Raw genomic sequence first — 25116 nt, forward strand, 5'->3', positions numbered from 1 at the left:
TATTCCCTTGGGACTGTACATTGGCCAGTATAATATTAGGGAGGGTGGGTGAGGGTCATACTTTCCCGCCCTTTAATTGTGCATATCATCTGCCACGTCAAACATGTTTCTATACACAATGGAGGCCTCCCTGATGTTTCCTGACACTAAATTGTCTATAATGGTGATCCTCTATGAGCTCTGGAATTTCCCTGAACTCAGGGATTCCCTTACAATTTGTAGTTCCTTTGCTGTCAGGAGATAGTAAGAGTACGTCTGTTTGAATGGACAAGCAGTCGGCCGTTATAGTACTAATTCATGTTGTTTCTTTTACCCAGTTAAGTTCAGAAATGCTACATTTAACTCTTTGCTATTGTACTGCTTGAAAATGTGGCCACAACGGTGGCCAAAAAGTGTGCGTGTGTGTGTGTGTGCGCGTGTGTGTGTGTAAATAGACTTTAATCAGAAACTTTTTATGGTCATCTCTGAAGGAAGGTTTATAGTGGTGATTAATCGAAAATGTGAAAACCAAATTTGCCAGCAAACTAGGTCTTCAAATTTTCTGAGTTGCATGTGGGTCTCAGAATACATACATTGTATGGAATGACTGGCTAAAGAGGGATTGCGGAGCAGAAGTAAAGGTTAGTTAATCCACAGTGACAGAATGACTAGTGACAACAATGTAAAACTTTTGATTGCGGAATATGAAAAGGAATTGGTGCAGAAAGAATTGATTAAAATTGTTTTACCAGTCAGAAATGCTGATTGTGAACAATTATTCAATTTGTATTGTTTGAATCAAAAGTCACAATTTTCATTTCTGTAGTCAGATAATTTAATCTGATTATTAAACAAATAACTTGGTCTTGGAATAACATAATGAACACCCAGTAAACTATTATATAATAACAGAGTATGTAGTTTATATTCTGAAGAAATCAATGAGAAATCCAGTTGGGGTATTGCCTGTGGCCATGTTAAAGTCCAAAGACATTTCACTGAAATTGCAATAGGTCCCCCAAATCTGAAAGAAAGAATAAGTAGTATGAAGGAAAGGAATACTCTCTTCATTCATGTTGCATTTCATGTTAAAGAGTTCTATCTATCTATCTATCTATCTATCTATCTATCTATCTATCTATCTATCTATCTATCTATCTATCTATCTATCTATCTATCTATCTATCTATCTATCTATCTATCTATCTATCTATCTATCTATCTATCTATCTATCTATCTATCTATCTATCTATCTATCTATCTATCTAGTTGTGACGTTGCAATAAGATTGATTCAACGGAGCTCATCCCCAGCCAAAAGTACCTCTCTCAAGAAAGTGGCAGAGGATCATTCCTGCCCCCTATTAAATGCAATTACATATGTGCTGCCAAACTGTACTCATCTTTAAAGAAAAGCTCTTGGAAATGTTTAAATTAAGTTCAGTAACCTTATTCAAATGAATGGATGATTCTAAAGTCTAGGACACTTTAAGGTCTAGACAGAGGAGATGTCAGGGCTCTTGGAGACCATTAAGGTGGACAAATCCTGAGGGCCTGCTGGGATCTATCCCAGATTTTTGAGAGAAGCAAGAGAAAAGATTTGCAGGATCCTTGATGAAGATCTATACATCTTCTCATGCCACAAGCAAGGTCCCAGAGGACTGGAGGGCAACTAATGTTGATTCTTTATTGAAGAAGGGAAGTGAATCTAGGCAATTATAGGATGGTGATGCCTGCATCAGCGGTAGGGAAGCTAGTGGAAAAGATTTATTCACATTTGGAAAAGTATAAGTTAATTAGGGACAATCAGCATAGCTTTGTACATGGCAGATGGTGTCTTACCAACATGATCAAGTTCTTTGAGAAGGCGACGAAGGTGATCAATAAGGTTTGGTAATGGATATTATCTACATGGATTTTAATAAGGCATTTGATAAAGTCCCCCCATGATAGGGTGTTCCATAAGATTAAGATGCACAGGATTAACAGTAACTTGGTCGTATGGATTCAGAACTGGCTTACTGATAGTATGGTGGAAGGGCAATGTTCAGACTGAAACTCCGCAACCAGTGGAGTTCCACAGGGATTTGTGCTGGGACCTCTGCTGTTTGTAATACATATAAATGACTTGGACGTAAATGTAGGTGGATTGGTTAGTAAGTTTGCAGATGACACCAAGATTGCTGGGATCACAGTCTATGAGGAAGGCTGTCAAAGTATACAGCGGGATATAGATCATCTACCAAAATGGGCAGAGAAATGGCAGATGGAGTTTAATCTGAACAAGTGTGAGATATCGCACTTTGGGAGGTTGAATATAAGGGGAGTATAAAATTAATGGCAAGAACCTTAACAGTATTGATGAATAAATGGGTCTTGGGGTCTAAGTTCACAACTCTCCAAAAGTGGCAACACGAGTAGATAGAGTAGTTAAAAAGGCATACAGTATGCTTGCCTTCATTGGTTGTGGCATTGAGTAGAAAAATAAGGAAGTTATGATATATCTTTTTTGGACTGTGGTTAGGCTGCATTCCCAGGATGGAATTATCATTTTGATATTAATTATCAATTGATCAAATCAAATGACCAATTATCAAATATTATAGGGCATAGTTTTAAGGTGAGAGGAATAAAGTTTAAAGGAGATGTGCAGGGCTAGATTTTTACACAGGTAGTGAGTACCTGGAACATGCTGCTGGGGTTGGCGGTAGAGGCAGATACCATAGTAACATTTAAGAAATGTTTGGGTAGGCTCATGAATATACAGGGAATGGAGAGATATGGAATATGTGCAGGCAGAGGAAAATTGGTCTTGGCATTGACATTGTGGGCTGAAGGGACTGTTTCTGTGCTGTACTATTCCATGTTGTATATTCTTTGTTAGTTTTAATTGGCATTAAGCTAATAAAAAAGTTTATCAAACCCTTCAGTTCCAGATATTAGGAAATCACTGGGGATGATCGGCAATGATGTCCCCAGTGCCTTCTGTACTTCCTATGAAATTGCCAACTAAGCCTCAGCCTGGTCGAGCCCCATTTGCTTCTTTCAGATGTCTGCTATTCAGTTTACACTGTTTGAAATCTTTCAATTAATCAGAGAACTTCACATTTGTCGCCGTTTCTTTTTATCCAAATGCAAGACTAAATAGAAAAACTAAATGTTTTAGTGGAAACTTACTCATAGTTTTGCCACATTGTTTTTGGCAGTCAGCATATGTTAAAAAGTTATTTTCATTCCCCTTGCATCCACCATAATCAAAGTGCTCACACATCTGAGTTTTAGCATTGTAGTAAAAGCGAGGGATCATGGCTTTACAGGGGCCCACATCGATTGGCATAGAGCAGATTTGACCCGTGTCTGAGTAAATCCAAAAGTCGCTGCCTGGAAACAAGAAATAATTGAAATCCAAACTAATATCATCCAGTAAAGGTGCCAACAGATTGTAGTATTCATAATATGGTGGTTGACTGAAACCAGTGTAAATCAATATACAATTATTGCCTTAGCAGTGAGAAGGCAACTAGCCAAAATCATATTTATGATCACACCCAGTCTCTCTAGACATTGAGTATGGGTGAGTGGAGTTTGAGCCACCATTGCATTAGATGTGGCAATATTCTTGCACACACTTATTGAAAACCCATCTGCCAAGGGTCATAAAGGTACTTGGATATACAACTCAAAGGCAGCCAAGCAAACAAAAAAAAATTCAATGTTTTAAGATATTTTGACTTCCATGCTAGTCTCATAATGGAGTGAGTGGAGGGCCGTCCGGGGGGGGGGGGGGGAAGAGTAGAGGGCCATCGGGGGGGAGAGAGGAGGGCCGTCGGGGAGAGAGGAGGGCCGTCGGGGAGAGAGGGGGGCCGTCGGGGAGAGAGGGGGGCCGTCGGGGAGAGAGGGGGGCCGTCGGGGAGAGAGGAGGGCCGTCGGGGAGAGAGGAGGGCCGTCGGGGAAAGAGGAGGACCGTCGGGGGGGAGAGTAGAGGGCCGTCGGGGGGGAGGGAGAGAGGAGGGCCGTCGGGGAGAGAGGAGGGCCGTCGGGGGGGGGGCAGAGAGCCGTCGGGGAGAGAGGGGGGCCGTCGGGGAGAGAGGCGGGCTGTTGGGGAGCCGTCGGGGAGAGAGGAGGGCCGTCGTGGAAAGAGGAGGGCCGTCGGGGGGGAGAGTAGAGGGCCGTCGGGGGGGAGGGAGAGAGGAGGGCCGTCGGGGTGAGAGGAGGGCCGTCGGGGTGAGAGGAGGGCCGTCGGGGGGGAGAGTAGAGGGCTGTCGGGGGGGAGAGTAGAGGGCCGTCGGGGGGGAGAGTAGAGGGCCGTCGGGGGGGGAGAGTAGAGGGCCGTCGGGGAGAGAGGTGGGCCGTCGGGGGAGAGGAGGGCCGTCGGTGAGAGAGGAGGGCCGTCGGGTGTGAAGGGGGCCGTCGGGAAGAGAGGGGGGCCGTCGGGGAGAGAGGAGGGCCGTCAGGGAAAGAGGAGGGCCGTCGGGGGGGGGGGGAGAGTAGAGGGCCGTCAGGGGGGAGGGAGAGAGGAGGGCCGTCAGGGAGAGAGGAGGGCCGTCGGGGGGGGGGGGGGGCGGAGGGCCGTCGGGGTGAGAGGAGGGCCGTCGGGGTGAGAGGAGGGCCGTCGGGGGGGAGAGTAGAGGGCCGTCGGGGGGAAGAGTAGAGGGCCGTCGGGGGGAGAGTAGAGGGCCATCGGGGAGAGCCGTCGGGGGGAGAGGAGGGCCGTCGGGGGGAGAGGAGGGCCATCGGGGGGAGAGGAGGGTCGTCGGGTGTGAGGAGGGCTGTCGGGGAGTGAGGAGGGCCGTCGGGGGGGAGAGTAGAGGGCCATCGGGGAGAGAGGAGGGCCGTTGGGGAGTGAGGAGGGCCGTTGGAGAGCATTATCCGCGTGAGTCCTGGCTGTCGGTCGAGGGCATGCCGCTGAGAACAAAGAGGGACCCGCTGTGGAGTGAACACAGAGAACAAGGTGGGACTCAGGGATGGGCGGATGAGTCTAAAGAGGGACTATACCGAACACTTTTGTAACTTGCTCCCTTTACGTGGCGACTCTTTGCATTCTTGTGTACTGTATGTAAAACAAAGAATTTCACTGTACCAAGTACACGTGACAATAAAGTATCAATCAATTAATCGATAATTTCAGGTTGACCTATGACGCCCATTCTATGATCACTTGCCATTGCAGTTCTGCTATACTCTAATTTAAAGGTGCTCATTTGTTTTGGGCCTAAGATCTAAAGAAAAAATCTTTCACTCTAAAGCTCCATAGCCTGACAAAGAAGATTTGTGCCTGGATTGAATTAAGGACATTCCTTTATTTGTCCTACACCGGGGAAATTTACAGTGTTACAGCAGCAAAGTGGATAGCAAGAGATCATTCATTATAAATAGAAGATACATAAATTGTCCTCAGTTTTCCGTGAGTTCTTAGCTGTTATTGTTGACTTGCCTGCTGGGAGCAGTGCTGGTTGTGCAGTCTCACAGCAGCGGGAAGGAAGGACCTTCTATATCTCTCCTTCATGCACTTGGGGTGAAGGAGTCTGTCACTGAAGGAGCTACTCAGTGCAGTGACAGTGTCCTGCATGGGGTGGGGGTCGTTGTCCAGCAGTGATGTTAGCTTTGCCACCATCCTCCTCTCTCCCACCACCTGCACTGAGTCAAAGGGGCAATCCAGGACAGAGCTGGCCTTCCTGACCAGCTTGTCGAGTCTCTTCCCTTCCGCCGCTGAGATGCTGCTGCTCCAGCAGACCACCCCATAGAAAATGGCTGATGCAACCACCGTGTTGTAGAAGGTCCTTAGGAGTGCCCCCTGCACTCCAAAGAACCTGAGTTTCCTTAGCAGATAAAGTCTGCTCTGGCCCTTTCTGTATAGCACATTGGTGTTTTCAGTCCAGTCCAGTTTATTGTTGAGGTAGACACCCAGGTACTTATAGGAATCCACCCTCTCGATGTCTATTCCCTGGATGTTCACCGGTGTCGGGGGGACCTGGCTGCGCCTGTGGAAATCCACCACCATCTCCCTGGTTTTCCCTGCGTTGATCCGGAGGCAGTTCCGCTGGCACCAGTCCACAAACTCTTTGATCAGTTCTCTGTACACCCTGTCCTCGTCGCCCGTGATGAGGCTGACGATGGCAGAGTCGTCAGAGAACTTCTGTAGATAGGAGTCTGCAGAGCTGTGCCTGAAGTCCGCAGCGTACAGGGTGAACAAGAATGGAGCTAGCTAGCACTGTTCCCTGTGGAACCCCAGTGCTGCAGACCACCCTGTCCGAGACCAGGTCCTTTGCCCTCACATACTGTGGTTGGTTGGTAAGGAAGTCCAGAATCCAGGACATGAACGATTGCTTGCAATTTTGTGGTGAGGCAAGGTCTGGAGCTATTTCACCCTAGGCGGAGGATTTGAATGTGATTCATGTAAAGGATTAGTTAGTATTTGCACGCACACTAATGTAGATTCTGCTGACTATATAACAAAAAATGGGCTAAAGTCTTTCAATTAATCATGGAATTTCACAGTCACATTTTGTTTTTAACCAAATCCAAGCTGCATGACTGAATCAGAAAATTAAAGACTTGAGAAGAAACTTACGAATAAATCGTCCACAACGTGATAGGCATTCTTTCTTCGATTCAAAATTATTTTCATTCCCCATGCAGCCACCGTAAGGGAACATCTGACACTTCTGAGTTAAACGATTGAAGAAGTAGCGGAGAAACAAGGCTTTGCAGGGGCCGGTATCCATTGGTAGTAAGCACATGTAGGTACCCTCACTCTTGTCTAGAAAAACACAAATTGTTACATGTAGTTTCTGTATAGACTGAGTCCAAATGTTGGAGTCTGGAAACAAGAAATTATTAAAATCCAAACTAAGGTATGTGCAGACTATAGAATTCAAAATGAGGTGGTTAAGTGGAGCCTGTGTAAATCAAGGCACAATTACTGCCTTAGCACTCTAAATAAAATCACATTTATGATCACCTCCAGTCTCTCTAAACAGTGAGCGTAGGCGAGTAGATTTTGGGCCACTATTGCATTGGATTCAGCAATAATGTTGCACCCACCAATGTAAGGACCACCTGCTTCTGGTCAAATATCTATTTGAAAACACCACTTGAGGACAGCCAACCAAACACGGCAGCAGGCAATATTTTAAGATATGTAGGAAAGAACTGTAGATGCTGGTTTAAACCGAAGGTAGACACAAAATGCTGGAGTAACTCAATCAGCATCTCTGGAGAGAAGGAATGCTTGACGTTTCTGGTCGAGACCCTTCTTCAGACCCTTCTTCAGTCTGAAAAAGGGTCCCGACCTGAAACGTCACCCATTCCTTCTCTCCAGAGATGCTGCCTGACCAGCTGAGTTACTCCAGCATTTTGTGTCTACCAATGATTTAAGGTATTTTGATTTCCTTGCAAGTCTTGGACTAGAGTGAGTGAAGTTAACAAAACAGTTGAGCACCGAGAACACTGGACAAATTCTGTGACAACCATAAAACAAGCACTTGACTGCTGATCCAGCATGAACAGTGAGTTGATCTCACTTGGTTTATGAGATCAACTCTGGGGGCATGAGCACAGAATTTAGACTGAAGTCTATTGCTGTTCTGAAGACTAGCTACTTTGTTGGAGTCACAAGGAACTGCAGGTGCTGGAATGAGTAAAACACAGAGTGCTGGAGTAACTCAGTGGGTCAGCTTGTGAAGAAAATTAGTGGAGCTCATTTTGATATGCTGCCCAATAAATATTCCTCAACTCATTGACTTTTGCAGGCAAATTCATCAGGCAAACTCCACCAGCACCAGATGTTCTTTTACAACATGTATGTCAGGTAGTGAAGTACTCATGTGACAACTATACTGGGCTGTATCCAGTTCATCATAATCAACTGCTTGTTGAAGAAGAATAGAGACTGGGGCCAGTTAAGAATTTAAAAATATTACATCTTGCCTTACTCCAATTTTAAGGATTTAAAATTCAGTCTGAACTGTCAGCAGGTTTAGCAGATTCGATTCATTCTAATCAGTTTTATAATATAAAAAATTGCAACGGGAACATTTTGAATCTTTTTGCTTTCTTGCTATCAAATAATTTATTTGATAGCAATAAAGCAAATTATTTGATAGCAAGAAAGCAAAAAGATTGAAAATGTTCCCGTTGCTATTTTTTATATTATAAAACTGATTTATTTGATAGCAAATAATTTATTTGATAGCAATAAAGCAAATTATTTGATTGCAATAAAGCAAAAAGATTGAAAATATAAAACTGGGCTGAACTATGAAGTCCATTCCATGATCACCTGCCATTGCAGCTCTGCTGTGTTTAAATTTGTCTGAGCTTATTCATTTAGGTAGCTGAGATTTAAATAAAATATCCTTAATGGTAAAGCTGAATAACCATTCAGAAAGGTTTGTGCCTGGATTGATTTAAGAACAGGAGTGATTGTTTGCAATTCCCTGGTGAGGGAAGGTCTGGAGATATTTAAGCTAGGATAACGATTTTGGACCAGCTTCATGTACAATGGATTTGTCTGTGATTAAGAGAAAAATATTTATTAAATCCCACCATCAAAAGGGGAATGCACGATGTATGTTTGAATTGGTTGTTTGAAAGATAAGCATGGAAACAGGCCCCTCGGCCCACCGAGATCATCATTCATCCGTTCACACTAGTTCTATGTTAACTAACTCTCCCGTCCCTCTCTACAGACTTGGGGCAATTTACAGAGGCCATCAACCAACAAACCCACACATCTTTGGGGTGTGAGAGGAAAATGGACCACCCGGACAAAACCCACATGGTCACAGGGAGAACGAACAAACTCCACACAGATAGCATTCGAGGTCAGTATCAAATTTGAATCTCTGAAACTTTGGGGCAGCAGCTTTATTAGCAATGCCATAATGCTGTTCTAATGATGCCCTATGCCACATATGCATGCACAAAAATATATCTCTTGCAGATTGTACCTCTGGATAACAGAAAATAGGCCAAAGTCTTTCAATTATTCAAGAAATTTCACATTGTCACATTTTCTTTTAAACCAAATCGAAATATTTTCTTGGCAAAGCTGCATAACTAAATCAGAAAAAAAATTGAGTAGAACCCACAATTCTTCCACAATATGCTATATTATCAGTCTTTCATAAGAAGTTATTATCATTCTCCATGCAGCCGATATAAAGGAACTCCTCACACTTCTGAGTTGCAAGATTTAGTATCAGCAAAATTTTATGGCTCCACAATATCTATTGGCTGTGGGTAGATATCCCTCTTCTGTTTGGACCATTTGTTGAGAGATATTTATTGGGCAGCATATCGAAATGAGCTCCACTAATTTTCTTTACAAGCTGACCCACTGAGTTACTCCAGCACTCTGTGTTTTGCTCATTCCAGCACCTGCAGTTCCCTGTGTCTCCAACAAAAGCACAAATTATTTCATTAATTTGCATAAAACTACATAACGATTGAGCCAATCCAAATCTGGGTCCCAAATTGATTCAGAACTGGCTTATTCATGGATGAGTGTTGGTGGAAGGGATTTGTGCTATTTGTGATATATGTGAATGACCTAGACGTAAATGGAGATTGGTTGGTGAGTAAGTTTGCTGACTGCACCAAAATTGGAGAAGTTGCACAGAGTGAAGAAGGCTGTCAAAGATACAGTGGGATATAGACGAGCTGCAGAAATGGGAGGAGAAATTGTAGATGGGACTTAAACCAACCCAATGTAAGGTGGTGCACTGTGGAAAGTTGATTGTAAGGAGAGAGGTAATGGTATGCAGTTAATGGTAAGCCCCTTAACAACATTGATGTTCAGAGGGATCTTGGAGTCCAAGTTTATAGCTCACTAAAGGTGGCAACACAAGTAGATAGAGTGGTTAACAAAGTGTATGGTATGCTTGCCTTCATTGCTTGGGGTTTTGAATATAAAAGTTTGGAAGTAATGACGCAGCTCTATAAGACTTTGGTTAGGCTGCATTTGGAGCAATGCATGCATCTGGATGTCCCATTACAGGAACGATATGGAGGCTTTGGAGAGGTGCATAGGAGATTTACCAGACGTTTGCTTGGATTAGAGGATTTCAGCTACAAGGAGAGTTTGAATAGACTTGGTTTGTTTTCTCTGGAACATCAGAGATTGAGGGGAGATGGTATATTAAATTTTGAGAGGCATAAATAGGGCAAACAGTCGGAACCTTTTACACAGGATGAAAATGTCCAACACTCGAAGCCTTAGCTATAAAGTGAGTTTGGTGGAGATGTGCGGGGCACATAGAGTAGTAGTAGTGCCAGGGGTGGTGGTGGAGGTAAATATCAGTGATGTTAAGAAGAATTTGGATAGGCACATGGAAGTGCAGGGAATAGAGGGATATGGACATTGAACAGGCAGATGAGATCAGTTTAACGACATCATGGTCAGCACAAATATTGTGGGCCGAATGGCCTGTTCCTGTGCTGTGCTGTTCTATAATAGTTCTATGTTCAAACTATTATTGTCTGGTAAAGATAGCGCAGATTGTAGAATTCAAAATGTTTTGGTTAACCTGAGCCAGTGTGAAATCAATGCATGATTACTGCCACAATATTGTGAGAGGGAAATTAGTCAGAACCACATTGATAGTCACCACCATTTAGACCCATATGTACACTGTGTCACTATTGGATTGAACATGGAAATGATAGTGTATTCATTTATGGAAGAACATTCATAGTCCTATGTATTTTCTGGTGAAATATACTTAACTTTTTAGCAATATCTACCTCATCATCCAAAGTACATTGTACCTATTGTTATTTGCAAAAGAAGAGCTGTATAATTTTCAATAGATGTTATTCTGTGTCAATTTGTTGGTGCAATATTTCTCAAAAGAGCCAATCAATTATAATAATAATAAAGAGGGACTTTTTCTAAAATGACTCTGCCTAAAAGGGAACTGGAGACAAATGCTGATACAAGAAGCTGCAGATGCTCCCATCTTGAGCATAAAACAAACTGTTGGAGGAACTACAAAATTGCACACGTTAAACCATGTGGAGCTTGGTTGGATGATCTGAGGGCTCAATGAGATTTACTGCAGTTTAAAATTGAAAGTAACAAATTCAGTTAACCAGCCTCCACTGTCTGTGTCCGAATTAGCCAGTTCTGATGTAACATATGGAACATTCATTCAATTGTTTTCTTTTTTGTTTACAGATATTGTCTTGTCTACTGAATTTCCAGCATTCTCTATTATTTGACCTTTCCAGCAAAGGTTCCAGCATGTTATTGTTTCTTCCCTTTCTCTCTAACTATCCTTGTTCAAACAAGCTCTTTCATACTCCTCCAGTCAAATCAGTTATGACACCTAGTTCACATCAAAAGCAATTCAGTCAACTGGATAATCTTGTTCTCCTATTTCTTTTGCTCTCTCAACAAACACTCTCCACAGACATTGTAGACGCAAGAACAGGAGGTGCTGGTTTACAAAAATAAGAAACAAAGCGCTGGAGTAACTCAGCAGGTTACGCTGCATCTCTGAAAAAAAATGGATGGGTGATGTTTTGTGTCGGGATAGTTCTTCAGATTCTGACCCGAAACAACAACAATCCATATCCTCCAGACATGCTGTCTGCAGCATTACTCACTTTTCCAGTCTCATGCAAAACATGAATGTTCTCTCCACAATGTTAGCTTATCTGTTGACGATTTCCAACATTTCCTGGTTTTATTTCAGATTTCCAAAATCTACAGTTTTATTTAATTAAAAACCTCCATCAGGTGCCATCAGCTGTGCTGTTAGGTTAGCAGTATTTTTGGCAATAGTCACTGCCACCGAGTCAAACATCAATAATTTTGAGGTTTTCAAGTACCAATTAAGTAGCCCAACTATTTGGTCATATTTTGTACGAGTGCAACATTCCCAAATTCCTTTAATTACATAGGACAGAAATACCCACAAGGATAACAGCTTAAAATAAAACTACCCGAAATTTTATGCAATGGTAAATTTGCACGCTCACCAGTAACACGGTTTTTGTTGAAAGGAGGGAGCCGGAAATGTAGTTACTAGAATCTTGAGCAAAATGTGAAGTGCTGGAGTAATTCAGTGGGTCAGGTAGGATCTGGGGAAGAAGTGAATAGTGGATGTTTCTGTTGGGACGTTTTTGAAGAACAATTTGACATTTGGCCCAGTTAGTTTAGTCGCCTGGGGTCACAAGGAACTGCATATGTTGGAATCTTGAGCAAAATACAAAATGCTGGAGGAATTCAGCGGGTCAGACAGCATCTGTGCAGGGAATGGACAGGCGACGTTTCGGAACAGAACAAGGAATTTCGGTCGATCGTGAAGTTGATGAAATCAATCAGTTCTACACGGGTGCAGGAGGTAGTCTGAACAAGTGGCCCATCCCGAAACGCCGCCTGTCCATTCTCTCCGCACATGCTGCCTGACCCGCTGAGTTCTTCCAGCACTTGTGTAGGAAGGAACTGCAGTTGCTGGTTTAAGCCGAAGATAGACATAAAAAGCTGGATTAACTCAGCGGGTCATGCAACATCTCTGGAGAAAAGGAATAGGTGACGTTTCGGGTCGAGACCCTTCTTCAGACTGAATCGTCACCTACTCCTTTTCTCTAGAGATGCTGTCTGACCTGCTGAGTTACTCCAGCATTTTGTGTCTATCCTCCAGCACTTTATGTTTTGCTTTCGTATGGTTCAGCATTTTTAGTTTCTGAATGCTGCTGACATTCAAAAACATTCAAAAGCATTAACAAATAAAGCAATTTTAAAAATGGTAAAAAAAGTGAAATAAATGAGAACTGGAAAGAAAACGTTTAATGGATTAAAACCATCAGTGAAGCCAAAATGCGAATGACTAAATATTTATATCGGGCCAAAACAAGAACACAGGAAACTGGAATGTGCGGGGAACAGTTTTAAGGGCCTGTCCCACTTAGGCGATCTTTTTGGCGACTGCCGGCGACTGTCAAAGTCATAGCAGATCGCCGAACTTTTCTTTTACCCGACGACAATGACCACGACAATGCCAAATCAGGTCGAGATTACACCGTCTTCTGAAACATCGCGAAAATTCCCACGCTGTCAATGCTTCTCCGGCATCCTGGTTTTCGCTGAAATCACTGACAAGTCAGTAAGTACTTGAGAGTTTTGAACTATAACACCTTGTAGGGTTACTTAAAAACCAAGCTTCACTGTAACAAGAAATAAACTGGATTTACTTCCAGTTTACTAATAGTTGTATTAAAAAAATTTTTTTTTAAAGTGGTTCATTGGATTTTTGTGAAAAGTGTGTGGGCATTCTTTGAAAATGTAAGGGAGATGCATATCTGGTTTCTGGGTTGAATATCTGGGTTTGGAGCCCACTTTAAATGTAATGGCTGAGCGCAAAAACACGATTACCTGACCGTCAAACTGTCGCCTCCAATCTATCTGTCAAATGCCCTGACGGTAAATAAATTGGTTAAACACAAGCATTTTATGGTATTTTGAAATGACTTTACTTATTTTAATATTATGTATCTTCAGAGAACCTGTCAAACCTGGGGACAGCATGTGATAGCGATCACAATAAGCTACGATACCTGGCGACAAGCCAGCTGTCGCTGAGAGATTTCAAACCGTTTGACTTCACGGCGACGCGCCGAGATCCACTACGATCTTTGGAAGACTCCTCACGATCGGCGAACTGTCGGCGACAGCCTAGTCGCCGCCAGTCGCCTTAAAATCGCCTAAGTGGGACAGGCCCTTTTAGTATGAACTCTATGACAGACCAGGGAACAGATCATGTTCTTTCGTTGCTAACCCCCACCAATGCCGACTTCAAGGCCATCATTGAGATACAGTTAAATTAAACTGATAATTCAAGATTCAAGATAGCTTTATTGTCATCCAAATTGGACGAAATTCAGTCACCCACAGTCCAACAACAAAAGCATCAAAATAGGCATTAAAATGACACAACCCCCAAAACACACAAAAGAAACATCCATCAAGAAAACATCCATCACAGTGGGGACTGTTAATCTGTGTTCCCGAGTAAAACTAACGGGTGTAAACACGGAACTGTGCTGGAACCACACTTAACCACACTTGTCTGTGACTGCTGCACTGAACTTCTTGGCTTGTTCCTAAAGTTGCCCCTCAGCATATTGTTTCTTTAAAGTTGAACAAGCACTGACACACAACGTTATTTTGTGTTCCCGAGGGATCACTATCTGTAAAATCACGACAAATTCCTTCGCTCGAGCACCATGTGTGTTTGGTGTTAGCAGCGCACATTAGGGTCATGCTGTGATAAGCATGGCTAATCCGCAAAGACAATTCACACGGTGTACCCGCTCTCTGCTCGTCGTCGCGGCCAAAATGGAAATCATCCCAGCGCTAATGAGATGGACTATTGTTGACGTGTTACCTGTCGATGCCGTGGTAGAGACGAGCAGAGACAGCAGCAAGGAGCCGCAGATGAAGGTGAAGACGCCCCACTGCATGGTCAGTCTGGGTGAGTGGCTGCGCTCCTCGTCCTGCGACCCGACGCCGCTGCCGATCAGCGGTACTGAGCGCATTCACTGCTCACATTTATAGCCCCGCTGCGCGCAGTCAGTCCCCAGATCAGAGAGTCTGGTGTGGCTCCAGCTGGTAAACCAACGGCGCCAAGTCCATTACCACATTGGACCGGGTCATTCGGGCCTGGGGGTGGCGGTGTTGGATTTTAAACAACGACAGACAATGATTAATTTCACCATGATTGTCTACTTTGTCATGCTCCTTCAGGTAAATTGTTGTAAGGTATGGTAAAAGAATCACAGAGTTAGGCAGCACAGTAACAGGGCTTTTGGTGAAGGAAGGAACTGCAGACAGTGGTTTCCACCGAAAACAGACATGCTGGAGTAACTCGGCGGGTCAAGCAGAGAGTCTCTCAGTCTGAAGAAGGGTTCCGACTCGAAACTTCATCCATTCCTTCTCCAGAAATGCTGCCTGACCCGCTGAGTTACTCCAGCATTTTGTGTCTATCAACTGGGCTGTTGGTCCAAATAGCACCTTTCTAGAGCCGGGTTTCCTTCGTCCGGGTCAGAGAGTCAATAGACAATAGACAATAGACAATAGGTGCAGGAGTAGGCCATTCAGCCCTTCGAGCCAGCACCGCCATTCAATGCGATCATGGCTGATCACTCTCAATCAGTACCCCGTTCCTGCCTTCTCCCCATACCCCCTCACTCCGCTATCCTTAAGAGCTCTAACCAGCTCTCTCTTGAAAGCATCCAACGAACTGGCCTCCACTGCCTTCTGAGGCAGAGAATTCCACACCTTCACCACTCTCTGACTGAAAAAGTTCTTCCTCATCTCCGTTCTAAATGGCCTACCCCTTATTCTTAAACTGTGGCCCCTTGTTCTGGACTCCCCCAACATCGGGAACATGTTTCCTGCCTCTAATGTGTCCAATCCCCTAATTATCTTATATGTTTCAATAAGATCCCCCCTCATCCTTCTAAATTCCAGTGTATACAAGCCTAATTGCTCCAGCCTTTCAACATACGACAGTCCCGCCATTCCGGGAATTAAACTAGTGAACCTACGCTGCACGCCCTCAATAGCAAGAATATCCTTCCTCAAATTTGGAGACCAAAACTGCACACAGTACTCCAGGTGCGGTCTCACCAGGGCCCGGTACAACTGTAGAAGGACCTCTTTGCTCCTATACTCAACTCCTTTTGTTATGAAGGCCAACATTCCATTGGCTTTCTTCACTGCCTGCTGTACCTGCATGCTTCCTTTCAGTGACTGATGCACTAGGACACCCAGATCTCGTTGAACATCCCCTCTTCCTAACTTGACACCATTCAGATAATAATCTGCCTTTCTATTCTTACTTCCAAAGTGAATAACCTCACACTTATCTACATTAAACTGCATCTGCCATGTATCCGCCCACTCACACAACCTGTCCAAGTCACCCTGCAGCCTTATTGCATCTTCCTCACAATTCACACTACCCCCCAGCAGTGGCTACAACTGGAAGACCAATTACACCAATCCAACTTGAATTAAAAAAAAACTACAATAAAGTGCAATCAAGTAATTTAGCAAATTTAGCAAATTTGAATGGAAAGATTTTTCGATGGAGACGCAAGAAACTGCAGATTGTAGCCATGGTCAGGATCCAACCTGGGTCTCTGGCGTTATGGCAGCAGTTCTCACAGCTGTGCCGCTGTATTACTCACATGGAGAACCCTCATAATTTCATATGCTTCACTTAGCCTCCTCTGCTTTACTAAGAACAGACCCAACCTCTCCAATCTCCCCTTACACCTAAAACAATCCATGCTTGGCAATATTCTCATGAATCTAGTCTTGACTTGGATAGAGTGGATGTGGAGAGGGTGTTTCCACTGGTGTGAGAGTCTAGGACTGGAAGACATAGCCTCAGAGTGAAAGGGCGTTCCTTTAGGAAGGAGAAGAGCAGGAATTTATTTAATCAGAGGGTGGTGAATTTGTGGAATTCTTTGCCACAGAAGTTGTGGAGGCAGAAGTTGTGGAGAAGTTGTGGAGAAGTTGTGGAGTCAATGGATATTTTTAAAGCAGAGATCAAAAGATTCTTGATTAGTACGGGTGTCAGAGGTTATGGGGAGAATATAGGTGAATGGGGTTAGGAGGGAGAGATAGATCAACCATGATTGAATGGCAGAGTAGACTTGATAGACCGAATGGCCGAATTCTGCTCCTATCACTTATGACTCTATTACGTCCATTCTATCGTGTGGTGACCAGAAATACACGAGTATTCCAGCCGAGGTGTGATCCAGGTTTTATGAAAGTTGGTGCATAACCACCAGCAAAAACAGTGATGTGCTGGAAAAACTCAGTGGATCAAGCAGCATTTGTAGACGGAAGGGGACGTTTCGAGCACCTTGTGTTTCTGTGGAGCATCACTTTGTGCTATTGTATTTAGCACCATGACTAATGAAGATCAGCATCCTTATGTCTTCTTAATCATGTTATCCACATGTGTTGCCTCTTTCAAGGGCGTTTGGTCCTACGCAGGATGTCCCTCTGTTCCTTAGTGCTATCAGGGACTTTAAAATTCATGGTGTATGTCCGAGCCTCATTAGTATCCCAAAAATACACTTGAGTGGATTAAAATCCATCTGCATTTTTCATCTCATTTCACCAGCATATCAGCATACAGCCTAGGCTTAACTTCCACATGTTCAAAAACTTCACTAATCCTGGTTTCATCTGCAAACCTAGCGATCATGCTTCCAAAATCACATCTGTTTAACCGCCATCTGTGTGTGCAAAAATTGGCCGCTCAGGTTTCTATTAAATCTGTTCCCTCTCACGTTTAACCTATGTTCCTTAGTTCTTGATTCCTCTACCCTGGGGAAAAAAGACCATAACGTGATCTGTGTCTTTCCCGATTTTATATACCCCCATAAAGCTTCCAAGGAAAAAGTCCCAGCCTAATGCCTCTCCTTATAACTCAAGCCCTCCAGTATCAGCACTATCCTTGTGCACGCCTTCTAGCTTAATAACAACCATCCTGCAGGTAGGTGACAAGAACAATAAACAATACCTCAAGTGAAGTTTCACCAATGTCTGCACAGTTGTAACACGACATTCTGACTCTTGCACTCTTTGCCTTGATCGATGAAGGCAAGCAATGTTAAATGCATTCTTCAGTACCCTGTCGCCACTTTCAGGGAGTATGTACTTGCACCCCTAGGTCTTTCTGTTGTACAACACCTTCGAAGGACCTGCCGTTTATTGTACAAGTCCTGACCCGTTTAACTTACTAAAATGCAACACCTCTTATTTGTCCAATTTATATTCCATCTCCATCTCTTATATTCCATCTCCCTGTTGATCAAGATCACATTGTTATCATAAATTACTTCTTCTCTGTCCTCTGTCCAACCATTCTCATCCAAATCATTAATACATTTGACAAACAAAAGTGGAACCAACACCAATCCATGTGGCAAACCAAAGGTCACAGGCCTCCAATCTGAAAAACAATCCTCCACACCCACTCACACATTTACCAATTTTGACAATTTTGCTTTCTTAATTTCCTTTTTAAGCACCTCACTACAGTTTTTTTTAAAAGGTAGCTTTTAGCTCATGCTAGACCAAGTGGACCCGTTTGGCCCATAACTCATTGGGTTGCCATTGTGATGTTGGGAAAAATTACACTTTTTTCTTTAAAATAAATGCCTTTAAAAACATTAACAAAAATCTCAATGAGAATCGCGATTTTTCTTTAAAATGGGTTTTTTTCTGCATTGGTCTAGCACCCTCCCCTCCCCTCCCTCACTCCATCTCCTCAACCCCTCTTCTTCCCCACCCACTCCCCCCCTTCCCCTCCCATACCCCAGTCACCCACTCCATCCCCCCTTATCTCCCCCCCCTCCATTCTTAGGGGCTCTCCGGCGGCGCCGCCATTCCCGCCTGTCGGGTTTCCATTGTGATGTGGAACATGGAGGTATTAATAGATAGATTAATAGATAGATTAATAGATAGATTAATAAGATAGATAGATTAGATAGATAGAATAGATAGATAGATAGATAGATAGATAGATAGATAGATAGATAGATAGATAGATAGATAGATAGATAGATAGATAGATAGATAGATAGATAGATAGATAGATAGATAGATAGATAGATAGATATCCCTACATGAGCTGAATGCTTCCTTTTGTCTTTTTACCAAACCCTTGATATCCCTCAACAGCCAATCCTTCCCGTACTTGTTACCCTTGATTTTCACCATTACAATATATTCTGAAGGCACTGATTCTTGTTATTTCTCCTTTCATACTGTGTCGATATAAACTTACCTGCAAGTAGAGGCTCCCTGTCTTTCTTTCCCATGCCCTGTCTTGCTTTAATGTTATTGGCCATTTCCCATACCTATCACCTTTATTCCTGGTCTATTCTTATCTTTCCCATAACCAGTTTGAAAAATATGGAATTCTGGTCACTATCTCAAAAATACTCCCTCATTGGCCCTCTCTCCACCTGGCCTGCTACAGTCCCCAAGAGAAGGTGCAGGAGTGCTTCTTCCCACATTGGTCCATGCAAATACTACGCCAAAAATCTCTCCCAGCCACACCTTTGGGTGCACATGGATTTAGCGGTAGAATTGCCACCTTACGGACTCAGGTTAGATCCTGACTGCGGGTGCTGTTTGTATGGAGTTTGCACGTTCTCCCTGTGACAGTGTGGGTTTTCTTCAGGTGCTCTGATTTCCTCCCACATTCCAAAGAAGTGCAGGTTTGTATGTTAATTGGCTTCTGTAAATTGTCTCTAGAGTGTAGGATAGAACGTGTGGGTGATTGTTGGTTGGCGCAAACTTAGTGGGTAGAAGGGCTGTAACTAAACTAAGCTTAAAAAATTCTGCTCCCTCTCAGACATTTATGAAAAGCCATTCTTGTTAACAATTGGAAAATTAAGATGCCCAAGAACTGTAACTCCATTTTTTGTCATAGTTCTCTGCTCTTTGCCTGCACATCTGTTCCACTGTCTCCTGTTGACTGTTGGGTAGTCTGTAATACACAATATGTTGGGGGCCCTACAAGGGAAGGGACAAAGCTTGACCTACTATAGGAAATTGGGAAGTGCAAATGACTGAAGTTGATGGGCGAGCTTTTTGGGACCAGTGACCACAGTTCTATTAGCTTTAAATTTGCAATGGAAAAGTACAGGGTGAGCCCACAAGTTAAAGTTCTGAATTGGGCCAAGGCCAACTTTGATGGTATCAGGCAGGACTTGTGAATGTTGATTAGAGTAGGATATTTATGGGAAAAGAACATCTGAAAAGTGGCGGCACGGTGGCGCAGCGGTAGAGTTGCTGCCTTACAGCGAATGCAGCGTCGGAGACTCAGGTTCAATGCTGACTACGGGCGCCGTCTGTATGGAGTTTGTACGTTCTCCCCGTGACCTGCGTGGGTTTTCTCCGAGATCTTCGGTTTCCTCCCACATTCCAAAGACGTACAGGTATGTAGGTTAATTGGCTGGGCAAAATGTAAAAATTGTCCCTAGTGTGTGTAGGATAGTGTTAATGTATGAGGATCACTGGGCGGCGCGGCCCCGGTGGGCCGCAGGGCCTGTTTCCGCGCTGTATCTCTAAATCTAAAATCTAAATCTAAAAAAATCTGAAAAATGGAAAGATTTTAAAAGTGTGATCGTGAGAGTTCAAGGCATGTATAGTGATAGTGAAGGTCAAGACAGCTGGGAGTAAGGAACCCTGGATGACAAGAAATCAAGGCTCCGGTCCAGAAGAGGAAGGAGACATGGGCCAAGAATAGGCAACTGGGATCAAGTGGATCCCTGGAGGAGTTTAGGGGACTGAGGAGCATACTTAAAAATGAAATCAGGAGGTCAAAAAAAAAGGGGGGGGGGGGGTGGGTAGGTGATAGCACTGGCAGATTAAGGAGAATCCAAAGAGATATATTTCTTTGGATAGATAAAAGAGTGATATATTTTATATATAGTGGCAAGAAGGTCCAGGTCCACATGGGGACACGGTGCCTCACCATCAGGGCACATTTCGCGGTAACTAATGATCTTGGGATTGTCCCGGCAGCTCAGTGCTGGCCTTTGAATGAGGAGGTGTGGTGATCTCAGGCTTTAGTTTAATTTAGTTTTGAGATACAATGCAGAAGCAGGCCCTTCTGCCCACCGAGTCAGCGCTGACCAATAAACTGACAAGGTTCAAAAAGGCTAATCAGCTAATTTGATACATCTGCTGGTGATTGGCCACTCCTGGCCTATCAACCAGTGGTAGGGATCAGAGCAATATCCGAGGAAGGCGGTGCTGTCACAGGCTGCAGGAAATGGGCATGGTCCTCAATGAGTATTTCTACTCTGTTTTTACTGTGGCGAAGCACATGAAGGCTGGGGAACATGGGACAGTTAGTGGAGAAGTCTTGAGGATAGTCCATATCCTGGTCAAGGAAGTACTGGATGTATGAAGGTATGGGCCTGATCAGATATATCCAAGGACAGTGTGGGAAGAAGAGTTGTGGAAGCGCTAGCTGAGATGTATGAATCATCATTGGACATGGGTGAGGTCTGGAAGACTCAAGGTTAGGTTAATGTAGTGCCTTTATTTAAGAAGGGCTGCCCAAGGAAAAGCCTGGGTGATATAAACCAGTGAGCCTAACAGCTGTCAACAGGTAATTTACTGGAGTGAATTCTGAGGGATAAGATAATATGCATTAGGATAGAAACATGGGAGATTGTACGTTATATATTTGATTGAGTTTTTTGAAGAGGTCAGCAAAAGGTTTAATAAGGCCAAGACCATTGACATTGTCTATATAGACCAGTAAGGCCTATGTTAAAGTTCTGCATTATAAGCTACTCTGGAAAGTTAGATCTCCTGCAATCCAGGGAGAGGCATCAAACTGAATGCAGAATTAACTTCAGGGAAGAGGGTGGAGGTGGAAAGGTGTTCTTTGGACTCGAGGCCTGAGATGATTAGTGTGTCAGGGATCGGTGCTGGGGGCCTTTGTTGTTTATGCTTTTATATTAATGATTTGGATGAGAATGTACAAGGCATGATTAGTAAGTTTGCAGATGACACTAACATGGATGGGATCATAGATGGCGAAGATGATGATCAAAAATTACAGCAGGCTCTTGATCAGCTGGGCTCATGGAGTTTAATGCAGATATGTGCGAGGTGTTGAATTTTGAGAAGTCAAACCAGGACAGGATGTTCACGGGTCCCTTTGAAATGTTGGAAACCAGAAGCATCTAGGAGTCCAGGGACATAGTCCCCCTGAAAGTGACATAACAGGTAGATTGGATATTTTGGTACATTGGGCTTCATCAGTTATGGTATAGAAGTTAAGACATTATGTTACAATTGTACAAGATGTTGGTGAGGCCACTTGGAGTACTCTGTTCAGTCTTGATCACCCTGCTATAGGTAGAATATCATTAAGATGCAAAAAGTTCAGAGAAAATTGACAAGGATGTTGAATGGACTTGAGGGGTTCAGCTATGGAGAGAGGTTGGACAGGTTAGGACTTTATTCACTGGACCCAGGAGGGAGAGGGGAAATTTTATAAAGGTGTATAAAATCTCGAGGGGGATAGGATGAATGCACAGGGTGTTGTACCCATGAGAGGGGGATCAAAAACAAGAAGATGCATGTTTAAGGTGAGAGAGATAAGATTCAATACAAACCTGAGGGTAACTTTTTCAGTCAGAGGATGGTGGGTAGATGGATCGAGCTACCATTGGAAGTGGCTGAGATAGGTACATGACAGCATTTAAAAGACATTTGTATAGCTTTGTGGGTAAAAAAGATTTAGGATATGGGCAAACATGGGTAAATGAGACTAGCTTAAATGGGGCATCATGGTAGGCATGGATGAGTTGGCATGAAGGGCCTGTTTCCATTCTGTATGACTGTGACTCTTTGACTCTGTGATTGGGATATAATAGCCATTACAAAAACATGGTTGAGGGAGGATGTAAGATTTGAAAAGTTTTCCCTCATTCTGCAAGCAACACCAAACCAAAGAGCTGCAGTTTGGACATTTTAAACGGGAGACTGGGGCTGATAGCGGAGAAAGGCTGCGGTCAGTTTACCAAGGGATGTCACAATCCGTGGGTCCCAAGATGGCCGCAGGAACTCGTGACCAGCCACAAAAGCAAAATCCTTACAGCACAGTCTCTAGGTTTCTGCAAAGCCACAGCCAGAACAATGGATGGATATTGGCCATGCAGAAACCTGCGAAACCAGGTCGAAGTCTAGACACTGGGGCGCTTACATCAGCATACTCACAATGCCCCAAGCCGACCTACACAGTTAATCTCATTAAGGGGGCACAATAGCTCATAGAAAACTACCTGGTAGGTGATGGGAAACCAGTTAAACCCATCACCTCGCAACGAAATACCAATTGACACCGTCTGGCCATCCCCGGTACCCCCGGACATAACGCAGATCAGAGAGAAAACTCAATACATATCTTTTAAACAAAGAGATCCCGAGATCTGGCGGGAGATAGGACGGGTCAGAATAGTATAACTGGCCACGACTTTTGGGTTTAAAACTCAAGAAGAAATACTGAAAGAAGAAATACTGCAAGAAGTCAAACGGATGCAGGAGGAAGAAAAGACAGGCAAGAAGAAGCGAAGTGCAAGAGAGAGGAACCGGCACGCAACTCGAGAAGAAATACTGCAAGAAAACCTGCAAGGAACGCAAGAAACGGAAGGAAGAAACTCAGTGGACAAGCACGACCCTCACGGAAAGCAGCGGAGAAGCAGCACGAACAGCCAGTAACCCCAGTAATAGCCCCATGGTGAGCATGTACCCCGATCCCGCATATCCTGGACATAGTTTAGTGTAGAGGGGAGGGTGGTTTGAATAAACGTGGGTGTGTAAAGGAATATGTGTTGGTCAATTTTGTGATGTGTCGTACGTTCCCCATCTTACAGTCGTGTATATGTCTTGTAGAACTGTGCGTTTTAGAATTCAGAGTAAAAGGTATTCATGTATATGTAGAACTGTGCGTTTTATGATTCATAGTCAAAAGTATTCATGTAATTCGGTATGTGTCTTATAGATATGTCTTATAGAACTGTAAGTATTCATGGACAATAGTCCCAAGTGATCAATAAAAGCCTTTTCCATTTAAACCCTGGTCTTCAAATCTGGTCTGGTTGAATTTTTCTGCACTATAAACGCTCCTGCATCTAAGTCCAGTGTCTAGAACCGTAAGGGGTGAGTGGGTCGAACCACTCACGGGGAACCAGTGTGCGCGGCCTGGTCAAGGGATCAGAGCAAGGCACGGGGACCTTAGGTCGGGCGAAAGCTCGGCGCAGAAACCCCTTACAAGGATCAGGACTGCCAGCACAATGTTCCAGGCTATTTGTGATACAGGAAGGATAGATGTATAGGTGAACAAAGAGGATGGGCTGCATTTATGATTAGGGAGAACATGGTGGAACTTAGAGTGGAATTTAGAAATAAGGAGAGGATGATCATGTTTGATGGGTTTGCATTATAGGTCCTCCAATGTACAGTGGAAATTAGAGATTTTATGTAGGGAGATTGCAGATAGCTATAAGAACAATAGGATTGTAATAGTAAGTGTTTTCCACTTCCCTTCTTTTCACCAGCAATGCCATCTTGTTTTTAAGTCTTTACCAGTTTTTTTGCCTGCATTCTGGCTGTTATAAAGCTATGTCAGCTAGTTAAGTCAGTGGGTATGGCAAAAGCAGCCACCGATATGTTTCCGAGGGTGGTTAGACCTCAATGTGGGATCTTGCTGACCTACATCTTCTACATAACCTGGTGTGTGTTTCCAGCATTTTCATTGGTTTTGTTTTTATTTCAGATTTACGGCACAAGCAATGTTTTTAATTATCAGTTTGTGGCGGCTCCCAAGCCATTCCGGCAGACTAGACCCGTCTGAGACCCACGAACCAATAAATATACCTTCCCAAAATACCTGGCTCCTTGCCTTTATCAACACGCTACAAGTTACGTTTTATGTTTCTTCACTGCACTATCTGATGGGATCAAACTGAAAGGGAATACAAGAGAAACAGAGAACGAGGTGTATGTGTGAACGCATGAAGCTTGGTAAATGTAGTTGCTCAGTTGCAGGCATAAGGAGCTGCATGGGAATGTTGTGCAACATCACTGTTTTGGCTCAAAATGGGACAGGAAAGGGTACAGGAAAGCTGTCAGGAAACCTGACCAACCAAAGGAAATACATTATTGTTTATAAAAATATTTCCTTTGGAAGCCGAGAATGCAACTCTGGAACAATATACGTGGCGAGAAGGGATTTTTTGCCTTCCAACTAATAGATGACTGTTAAAAGTTTGCAATTTAAAAAAGGTTACAGATGAAATTATTCTAGACTTTGCTTCCAGAAACCAATACCAGATTGCGGGATTATTGGCCGTGACTGTGGTCAACATTGGTCGGTGGTGAATAAGTGAAATCTACCCGAGACTGGTGAGCCCATCGCCTTGAATTCCTTCTATTTATTGCACTCTGTTCATTTGCATTGGTAGGCTTTTCTTGAGTTGAATCTATGTTTTTAAAAACAGTGATTTTTCTTTTGACCGTATGGTGAACGGAAGCTTTTGTTTTTTTACTTTAAAGTGAAATACAAAGTCCGG

General features: G+C 43.6%; 1 protein-coding gene across 2 annotated transcripts in view; it reads right to left on the reverse strand.

The window, feature by feature from the left end:
* The window catches only part of tfpi2 (tissue factor pathway inhibitor 2), a 50693-nt gene extending 36139 nt beyond the window's left edge, over positions 1-14554 (reverse strand). Inside the window, exons 1-4 of one of the 2 annotated variants that reach the window (XM_078422801.1) lie at positions 14373-14554; positions 6551-6739; positions 3157-3360; positions 910-1003 (exon numbers count right to left, since the gene is read on the reverse strand). In XM_078422801.1, the coding sequence (XP_078278927.1) occupies positions 975-1003; positions 3157-3360; positions 6551-6739; positions 14373-14523 (573 nt within the window). In that variant the 5' untranslated portion in view covers positions 14524-14554 and the 3' untranslated portion in view covers positions 910-974. Of the gene's footprint in view, positions 1-909; positions 1004-3156; positions 3361-6550; positions 6740-14372 lie in introns of those variants that run through there. The other variant, XM_078422794.1, reaches the window with a different exon arrangement.
* Between the last annotated feature and the right edge of the window lie 10562 nt (positions 14555-25116).

The sequence above is a fragment of the Rhinoraja longicauda genome, chromosome 2 (genome assembly GCF_053455715.1).
Source record: "Rhinoraja longicauda isolate Sanriku21f chromosome 2, sRhiLon1.1, whole genome shotgun sequence".
Classification (NCBI taxonomy): Eukaryota; Metazoa; Chordata; class Chondrichthyes; order Rajiformes; family Arhynchobatidae; genus Rhinoraja; species Rhinoraja longicauda.